The sequence below is a fragment of the Grammomys surdaster genome, unplaced genomic scaffold, assembly GCF_004785775.1.
Source record: "Grammomys surdaster isolate TR1022 unplaced genomic scaffold, NIH_TR_1.0 125896, whole genome shotgun sequence".
Taxonomy (NCBI): Eukaryota; Metazoa; Chordata; class Mammalia; order Rodentia; family Muridae; genus Grammomys; species Grammomys surdaster.
The window spans coordinates 2,411,527-2,421,559 of NW_021620720.1; the positions used below are offsets into that span (position 1 = coordinate 2,411,527).

The 10,033-nt window shown below is 48.6% G+C and overlaps 1 protein-coding gene across 1 annotated transcript in view; it reads left to right on the forward strand.

Moving 5' to 3' along the window:
- Positions 1-9,788, forward strand: part of Cilp (cartilage intermediate layer protein) — a 14,389-nt gene extending 4,601 nt beyond the window's left edge. Inside the window, exons 5-9 of the mRNA XM_028752383.1 lie at positions 2,252-2,431; positions 2,968-3,282; positions 4,026-4,134; positions 5,055-5,212; positions 7,304-9,788. Coding sequence (XP_028608216.1) covers positions 2,252-2,431; positions 2,968-3,282; positions 4,026-4,134; positions 5,055-5,212; positions 7,304-9,672 — 3,131 coding nt within the window. The 3' untranslated portion in view covers positions 9,673-9,788. The remainder of the gene's footprint in view (positions 1-2,251; positions 2,432-2,967; positions 3,283-4,025; positions 4,135-5,054; positions 5,213-7,303) is intronic.
- Positions 9,789-10,033: the final 245 nt, after the last annotated feature.

The following is a 10,033-nucleotide window of genomic DNA, read 5'->3' on the forward strand; positions in this document are numbered from 1 at the left end:
GCTCCAGTCAACTGGTTGTGTTGAGTTCTGGTGACTCAGTAGGGAAGACTGTTCGGGAGTCTTAACATCCAGGCTTTGGATTTCTAGCTTACTGTGTACAACTGTTATTTATTCTTGTGGTACTGGGATTGAACCCAGGACCTTACGATAGGTAAACCCTCTACTACGGAGCGATATCTCCAGCCTTCTACCATTTTATTATTATTTTAAATAATGAGATAGGGTTTCTCTAAATTGCCCAAGAAGGTCTTAAACTTGTGACTTTCCTGCCTCTGTCCCAAGTCGTTATTATTACAAATATGTGAAGCCAAGCCCAGTGCAACTGTACTCATATAGCCCAGGCTGGCCCTGGGCTTTCTACATAATCTTTGATGACCTTGAACTTCAGAGTCTCCTGCCGCTCGCCCGGCTCCCAAATGCTGGGATTTTAGGAATATACCACCACACCTACAGGCTGGGGCTCCAACGAAGAGCTTTATGTATGTCAGGCAAATGTTCTATGAGCTACATCCCCCACCCTCTGCCCTCCTTATAGGGTCTCACTATGTAGCCCTAGCTGGCCTGGAAATCATTATGTAGCCCAGGCTATCCTTGAACTGCTGATCCTCCTGCCTCTCTCCAGAATGTTGGGATTATAGACCCGTGCCTCCACACAGACTGATCCTGAAGCCACGATCCTCCAGTTTTGTCTGGAGATTACCGCTTCTGTGTTGAGACAGAGTTTCTCTGTGTAGCCCTGGTTGTCCTGGAACTCACTTAGGCTAGCCTCGAACTCAGAAATCTGCCAGCCTGCCTCCTGAGTGCTGGGATTAAAGGCGTGTGCCACCTCTGCCTGACTGCTACTGGCCTCTTACATGTGAGACAGGGGTAAGAGTGTAGCTTCAGAGTTTAAAGTTAAAAAAACAAAAAATTTTTTTTAAAGTTTTGGTTTTTTCAAGATAAGGTTTTTCTCTGTGTATCAGACCTGGCCATCTTTTTGTAGAACAGGTTGGCCTTTGAATTTACAGAGGTCTGCCTGCTTCTTATTTTTTGTTTGTTTTTCTAATTTTGATATAAAGTGTCGCTTTAGTTTAGGCGTGCCTCAAACTTGCTATGTAGCTCAAGCTAGTCCCTACAATCCACCTGCCTTAGGTCTCCAAGTTCTGGGAATACAGGTGTGTCCTTCCATTCATAGGGGTTATGGTAAGACAACAAACGAAGCAGTTGAGCCCAGGTTGGCTAAATGTCAAAGGCTGCTACAATTTCTGTGTGCAAGATGCTGGCTGACGTTACTATTTGGCCCTGACAGTTGATCTTTGAGGCACTGCTATCTCAACAGGATACGTGAGGCTCAGAGAAGACATGGTTGTCCACTAGCTACACCACTAAGTGCTACACAGGGATTTGAGCCATGCCCATGTTTTGGAATTCATGTTCTTTAAATCCTGCTCCATCCATTCACTGAAAAGTGAAGATATTAAGTGACCAGCTATAGGCCTGCACTCTGGATGGGTACCCAGGTCCTGGGGCTCTACCTGTCCATAGATTAATGCTGCAGGACCAGGTGCCAGCGGTGCTTTTAAACTGTTGAGGAGTCCAACTGGTCTCTACAGCAAAGGCTGACCCTCCTTCTAATACACAGGCTGTAGGAGCAAGGTGAGGAGGGAGACAGAAAGAGTCTGGCTCTTCAGGTCATTGTAAACTATAGGCCTTGAATTCCCAGGGAGCCTCTCTGAAAGGAAAATGTAGTTGTTTTCACTCTAGTGGAAGACAATAGGCTGCGAACAATGTAGGTCCTACAAGCAGTGCTGGCCCACTCCCCCCCCCCAAAAAAAAACACTCATAGATTGTCTCTGTGCAAACTTTAGAGCCATTGTTTCTTCAAGACTTATAACTTCCCTTGTTAGGAATAAAAATCATTGCAGGGCCAAGGTGTGACTCAATTTGTCAAGTTCTGGCTCAACATCAACAAAGCAACAGGTTTCATCTCCAGCAATACCTAAACTTGACATGCGGTGGTAGCCTGTCTCCTTATAATGACAGTACTCAGAAGGGGGGGGAGGGGGTGCGGGAATCAGACATCGGAGGCTAGCCTCAGTTAATGAGACTGTCTCAAAATTATTTTTACTTCATTGCAATAAACATAAATATCCCTGATATTTATCAGTAGGGACCTTGTGCTCCCTCACCAGAGAAGATACAGCCCTGAGGTCAGACTTCCTGACCCAGTCTCCTGGGGGAGAAAGTGACTCCTGCTGATCTCATCTTGTAGGGTCCTTGCGACGAGAGACAGAACACATCTGGAGTTCCTGGTCTCCTTGGAGCAAGTGCTCAGCCACCTGTGGTCACACTGGGGTCCAGACCCGTACCCGTACCTGCTTGGCACAGACAGTGTCTCTGTGCAATGAGGCCACCGAGGAGGGCCAGCTCTGCATGAGCCAGGACTGCACAGGTATCTCCCTCCCTCTGGGCACTGATCCTCTGTGGTAAGTGGGATTGGCTTGAGGGCCAGCTGTGAGACTGAGTTGCCTGTTCACTCAATGAGCCCTGACTATGTATGTCATTTGCTCTGATGGGAGACACGGGACAGCTAAGAACACAGTGTCAATGATCACAGCTTAAGAAGTCAATAGGCCGGTGCTAGTGAAAACCTTTAATCCTAGCACTTGGGAGGCAGAGGCAGACAGCTTGGAAGCCAGCCTGGTCTACAAAGTGAGTCGAAGAACAGCCAGGGCTATGCAGAGAAACCCTGCCTTGAAACATCCACCACCCCCACAACTCCACAACTCTCACTCCCGGGCCCCCCCCCCCCAAAAAAAGAAAGAAATCAGGAAGTTGCTTAGGGGATGTTTCCGGGGCTAAATTTGAAGGGCAACTAGGAATTAGTTGTACAAGACAGGTAAGGATGAGTGAGCATCCAGACTGGGCTAGGAGACAGGACAGGTTAGACTTCATAAAGTTCTGCTGATTTGACGTCTTGTCCCACAGAGTGTGACCTGACCTGCCCCATGGGCCAGGTAAATGCTGATTGTGATGCCTGCATGTGCCAGGACTTCATGCTTCACGGGGTCATCTCCCTCCCTGGAGGTGGCCCAGCTCCAGGAGCCACTGTCTACCTGCTGGCCAAAGCACCTAAGATGCTGACCCAAACAGACAGCAGCGGAAGGTTCCAAGTTCCTGGCTTGTGTCCTGATGGCAAAAGCATCCTGAAAATCACCAAGACCAAGTTTGCCCCAATTATGATCACAATGCCCAAGACTAGCCTGAAGTCAGCCACCATCAATGCAGAGTTTGTGAGGGCAGGTGATGATGTGCCTTGTGGTAGGAGGGGTTACAATGTTGAGGTCCCCTCTCCTGGCCAAAGAATAAAAACCCAGTGTAAAACCCAAAATCTTTACCATGACTCATAGGCCTTCTATCCTCTAGCTTTCCCCAATTTCCTTTCTTTATTCCTGCTATGCAGAACTGATCTATTATAGCCACAGTGGCTTTGTCTGTTTCCCAAATAGAGATATACCCCTGCCTCAGGGCTTTTGCACTTACCGTGTACTTAGTGGCAAAGCGTTCTTCTAGATGTTGGTAGGTCCAGTACCCTAAGGCATGGGGACTTCCCTGACCCATTGTCTAAAATAGTCAATTACCATAAAGGCTTGTGGGTCACAGAGGAGCCTGGAAAGTACAGAAATGATGCAGAATGGTTATGAAAAGATTCTGCAGGAGGCATAAGATCGTGAATTGCACTAGTAAAGCAATGAATCCTGTCCTTGGTAGCACTTAGTGTGGCTGGCAAGAGGTCCTCTGCATTCTCCATTGTCTCATCCAGATGCTACCAGAGAAGTTTATGGGAGTAGGTCCCAGATGGGGAGATGGAGGAGGGGAGTCCACTGAGGATCAGTTCCTTTGGGTGTTAGGGGACCACTGGAGACAGGCAGGGCACGGGGTAAAGCTGTGTAATTGAAATACCATCAAAGACCCTGAGGAATAAGGGCTCTTTAGAGCCTGTCACAAAGTAAGAAAACCAAAAACTTTCTCATCTTCTCTCCCAGAGACTCCATATATTGTAATGAACCCTGAGATGAAAGCACGTCGGGCTGGGCAGAGCGTGTCTCTGTGCTGCAAGGCCACAGGGAAACCCAGTCCAGACAAGTACTTCTGGTGTGTATTCTGCCAGCTACCCTGCCCAGTTCTTTTAGCCAGCAGAGCTTGCTTGCCTTGTGTCTGAACAGTAGCAATGACTGACAGAATAAAGGCATATAGAGTCTACCGGTACAAAGCCTGGTGGCACTTACAAGTGGGAACCTGCAGGATTGAGGTTGCCCAGGCAACCAGCCAGCACTCTTACACCTCAAAGCTCAGCTCAGTCTCTCAAAATGTCTTTTTTTTTTTCTTGGTTTTTCGAGACAGGGTTTCTCTGTGTAGCCCTGGCTGTCCTGGAACTAACTCACTCTGTAGACCCGGCTGGCCTCAAACTCTTTTTTTTTTTTTTTTTTGAGACAGGGTTTTTCTGTATAGCCCTAGCTGTCCTGGAACTCACTCTGTAGACCAGGCTGGCCTCGAACTCAGAAATCCACCTGCCTCTGTCTCCCAAGTGCTGGGATTAAAGGCATGTACCACCACCACCCGGCCCCAAAATGTCTCTTGACTTTAGGGTCCTTAATATGCATGTTCTTAAACCATGCTGCGAGATTTCTCAGTCCTGCTTCCCCATGCAAGATCAGAATCCTCAGTGCTAGGACTGGGTTCTTTACCCTTTTGATAAGCAGTTACAGCCACTAGGCTTGTTTAGAATGCCAACTGTTCTTGAGAGGTCAGCCGGAGATCATCATCACCGCTCTTATTTTACAGAGCAGGAAGCTGTAATTCAGATAGGTGATCGGATTTGTCTAAAGATTCTCCATCAGTTAAGAGGTGGGGCTGGGATTTAGAAGCAATGTCTCAACTCCCACCTGATCAGGTGCTCTTTCAGGGCAAGCCAAGTGAAAATGAACCACCCCAACCCTTGCTTCCTGGCACATCTTATCCCACTCCCCTGTCCCCCTCCCGCTCCCTGGGGCTTCACCTCTGTGTCTTTACAGGTACCACAACAACACACTGCTGGACCCCTCCCTCTATAAGCACGAGAGCAAGCTGGTACTGAGGAACCTGCAGCAGGACCAAGCAGGGGAGTATTTCTGTAAGGCACAGAGCGACGCCGGAGCTGTGAAGTCCAAGGTCACCCAGCTCACTGTCATTGGTAAGCCTGTCTGGGTCTCAAGGGTCCCGGATCTGCAACAGGGCGGCAGCATCGCTGGGCAGGGAAAGCTTGAGATTTTCTGTGATGTGCATAGCGCCAGCCTCTCTGGGATACAGTGAAGAATGAAGCCCTTGGTTCCGTCCCAGTATTGAAAAAAAAAAAATCCAGCTTCAGAAGGTAGAAATAGAGGGTCAGAGGGTCGAGGTCAGCAATGGTTTTAAAGGGAGTTTGAGACTAGTTTGAGGTCATGTCAACTTGCTCCCAAAAGACAGAAAAATGTAGCTAAAATAAAAATGTAGATTTTTGTTTGTTTGAGACAAGGCTTTTCTGTGTAGCCCTGGCTGTCCTGGAACTCACTCTGTAGACCAGGCTGGCCTCGAACTCAGAAATCCGCCTGCCTCTGCCTCCCGAGTGCTGGGATTAAAGGTGTGTGCCACCAATGTCCAGCAAAATGTAGATTTTAATTGATAAGAAATAGACTTCTCCCAGGCTAATGCATGGTAACACAGTCTGTAACACCGGTGTTTGGGAGGTAGGGGAAGGATTAGGAATTCAAAGTCATCTTCTCTTTCATAACCTTGAACTTACAGAGATCTGCCTGCCTTTCTGCCTTATTTGTTTGCTTTTTGAGACAAGATTTTTCTTGTAGCCCAGGCGAGCCTCAAACTATGTGGCCAAGAATGACCTTTAATTTATGGTCCTTCTGACTCCGCCTCGCAAGTACTAGGATTAAAAGCATGTATCACCATGCCTAGTTAAACCAGGGTTTCTAGGGCTAGAGAGACGGCCCAGAGGTTAAGAACTAGCTACTCTTCCAGAGGACCCAAGTTGTATTCTTATATGGTAATTCACAACCATTGACAACTCCAGTTCCAGGAGATCCATCTCTAGCCTCCATGGGTGGTCTTCTGGCCTCTGTAGGCACCAGACATGCAAATGGTACACTGACATATATACAGGCCAAACACACATATACACATACAATAAAAACAAAAACAGGGTTTCTACCTACAATTCCTCGGGTGTGTGAAAATCGCTGAGGCTGTAGGGAAGTGCCGGGCACTGCAGGACATAGATCACGAATTGCTCCCTTCTGTCACGTGCCAGCAACACTTCCGATTTTGCCGACGATTTCAAAAGATCCTCACACATTTTCTTTTTTTTTTTTTTCTTTTTGGTTTGGTTTCTCGAGGCAGGGTTTCTCTGTGTAGCCCTGGCTGTCCTGGAACTCACTCTGTAGACTAGCCTGGCCTCGAACTCTCAAACTCAGAAATCCACCTGCCTCTGTCTCCCAAGTGCTGGGATTAAAGGCATGCGCCACCACTGCCCGGCTAATCCTCACACATTTTCAAGATTCCTCCACTGAGAACTGCTATTCTATGGACATCAGCAACTGATGTTTCCCTGATAGGATTAGTAATAGCTGTTCCATACCTCAGGGTGGCAGATATGTAAGTCACGTTATAACTGTAGAAGGATGTGACTCTCCGGGTGGTGGTGGCGCACACCTTTAATCCCAGCACTTGGGAGGCAGAGGCAGGCGGATTTCTGAGTTTGAGACCAGCCTGGTCTACAGAGTGAGTTCCAGGACAGCCAGGGCTACACAGAGAAACCCTGTCTCGAAAAAAAAAAAAAAAAGAAGGATGTGACTCAGTGGTAGAGCAGTTATCTAGCGTACTCAAGGTCCTGGTTCACCCCCCGACAGCATCAGCAACAGAGCAGCAGCACCACCATTACACACACACACACCCCACGTTGTCTTGGAGGCACACATTTGTTGTTCGAGATTGAACTCAGAACCTCTGGAAGAGCAGCCCCAGTGTTCTTAACTGTTGAGCCATCTCACCTGATGCACATACTTGCAATCCCAGTACCGAAAGGTAGAAGCAAGAGGATCATGAATTTGAGATCATCCTAAGGACAAGTTTAAAGGCAGCCCAGGCCATTCAAGACCATGACTCAATTAAAAAAAAAAAAAAAGTAGAGAGAGTGGAAGGGGGAAAGGGGAAAAGAGAGAGAGTTCAATGAGTTAAAGTACTCTGTGTAAGGCATAAACTTACACTTTTAACATCCACACAAATTCTTCTTTAGCACATGATGAGACTCCTTGCAACCCAACCCCAGAGAGCTACCTTATCCGGCTGCCCCACGATTGTTTCCAGAACGCCACCAACTCCTTCTACTACGATGTAGGCCGCTGCCCGATCAAGACTTGTGCAGGGCAGCAAGACAATGGGATCCGGTGCCGAGATGCTGTGGAGAACTGTTGTGGCATTTCCAGAACACAAGAGAGGGAGATCCAGTGTAGCGGATACACACTGCCCACCAAGGTGGCTGTGGAGTGCAGCTGTCAACGATGTGCGGAGACCCGGAGCATTGTTCGAGGCCGAGTCACTGCTGCTGACAACGGAGAGCCCATGCGCTTTGGCCATGTGTACATGGGGAATAACCGTGTGAGCATGACTGGCTACAAAGGCACGTTCACCCTCCACATCCCCCAAGACACAGAGAGGCTGGTGCTCACATTTGTGGACAGGCTGCAGAAATTTGTCAACACTACCAAAGTGCTCCCCTTCAACAAGAAGGGGAGTGCGGTATTCCACGAGATCAAGATGCTTTGGCAGAAAGAGCCTATCACGTTGGAAGCCATGGAAACCAACATTATCCCCCTGGGAGAGGTGACTGGTGAAGATCCTGTGGCTGAACTGGAGATTCCATCCAAAAGTTTCTATAGGCAAAATGGGGAGCCCTTCACAGGAAAGGTAAAGGCCAGCGTGACTTTCCTGGATCCTCGGAATATCTCTACAGCCACAGCTGCCCAAAGCGACCTGAACTTCATCAATGACGAGGGCGACACCTTCCCTCTTAGAACATATGGTATGTTTTCGGTGGACTTTAGAGATGAGGCCACTTCTGAGTCACTTAATGCTGGCAAGGTGAAGGTTCACCTTGACTCGACCCAGGTCAAAATGCCGGAGCATGTGCAGGCCATGAAACTCTGGTCGCTCAACCCAGACACGGGACTGTGGGAAGAGGAGGGCGATTTTAAATTTGAAAGCCAAAGGAGGAACAAGAGGGAAGAGAGAACCTTCCTAGTGGGCAATATGGAGATCCGTGAGAGAAGGCTTTTTAACCTGGATGTCCCTGAAAGCCGGAGGTGCTTCATCAAGGTGAGGACTTACCGGAGTGAGAGGTTCCTGCCTAGTGAACAAATCCAGGGGGTTGTAGTCTCTGTGATCAACCTGGAGCCCAGAACTGGCTTCTCATCTAACCCCAGGGCCTGGGGTCGATTTGACAGTGTCATCACAGGACCCAATGGGGCCTGCCTGCCTGCCTTCTGTGATGATCAGTCCCCTGATGCCTACTCTGTCTACGTCTTGGCAAGCCTTTCTGGAGAAGAGCTAGAGGCAGTTGAGTCTTCTCCTAAATTCAACCCAAATGCAATTGGCGTCCCTCGGCCTTACCTCAACAAACTTAAATACCGTCGGACAGACCATGAGGATCCACGGGTTAAAAAGACGGCTTTCCAAATCAGTATGGCCAAGCCAAGGCCCAACTCAGCTGAGGAGAGCAATGGGCCCATCTATGCCTTTGAGAACCTTCGGGCATGTGAGGAGGCACCACCCAGTGCGGCTCACTTCCGGTTCTATCAGATCGAAGGGGATCGCTATGACTATAACACAGTTCCTTTCAACGAAGATGACCCTATGAGCTGGACTGAAGACTACTTGGCATGGTGGCCCAAGCCTATGGAGTTCAGGGCCTGCTACATCAAGGTAAAGATTGTGGGACCACTTGAGGTGAATGTACGATCCCGTAACATGGGAGGCACCCACCGGCAGACCGTAGGGAAGCTCTATGGGATCCGGGATGTGAAGAGTACTCGGGACAGAGACCAACCTAATGTCTCGTCTGCCTGCTTGGAGTTCAAGTGCAGTGGAATGCTGTATGACCAAGACCGTGTAGACCGTACATTAGTGAAGGTCATCCCCCAGGGCAGCTGCCATCGAGCTAGTGTTAACTCTATGCTGCACGAATACCTGGTCAACCACCTTCCCCTGGCAGTCAACAATGACACCAGCGAGTATACCATGCTGGCACCCCTGGATCCTCTGGGCCACAATTACGGTATCTATACTGTCACAGACCAGGACCCTCGTACAGCTAAGGAGATCGCGCTTGGCCGGTGCTTTGATGGCACTTCTGACGGCTCCTCCAGAATCATGAAGAGCAATGTGGGAGTCGCCCTGACCTTTAACTGTGCAGAAAGGCAGGTAGGCCGCCAGAGTGCCTTCCAGTACCTCCAAAGCACACCGGCCCGGTCCCCAGCTACAGGCACTGTCCAAGGAAGAGTACCCGTCATGAGGCAACAACGGGCAAGCAGAGGTGGCCTACGCCGGCGTGGAAGCGTGGCCCCTCTGAGATTTTCTGGTGTTGCTCAACAACCTCTGAGCAACTAAGTCTTATGGTTCTTCATAGTCCTCTCTGTCCACCTCATGTGACAGCTGTCATGAGACTGATGCACAAACTGTCACTTGTTAATTTAAACACCTCTGGTTTGGTGCAGTTTGCTTCTTTGTGCTTTTACTTACTGTCTCTGTCTTGTGATACGAATTGGCAGGTGATAAAACAAAGATCCCCTCTTAAAAAGAAGTAAAAGGAATTGGTAAACGTCTGCAGCTTTGGCTGAAAACACACTTCTTATTGTATGGTTTTGCCAGCCTTTGCACTAATGATAATCTAATACTGAGACTCGAGTGAACAATAATAAAACATATTTTTTGGCCATGTTCCACAAGATGTAAGCAAAGCCTCTGTCAC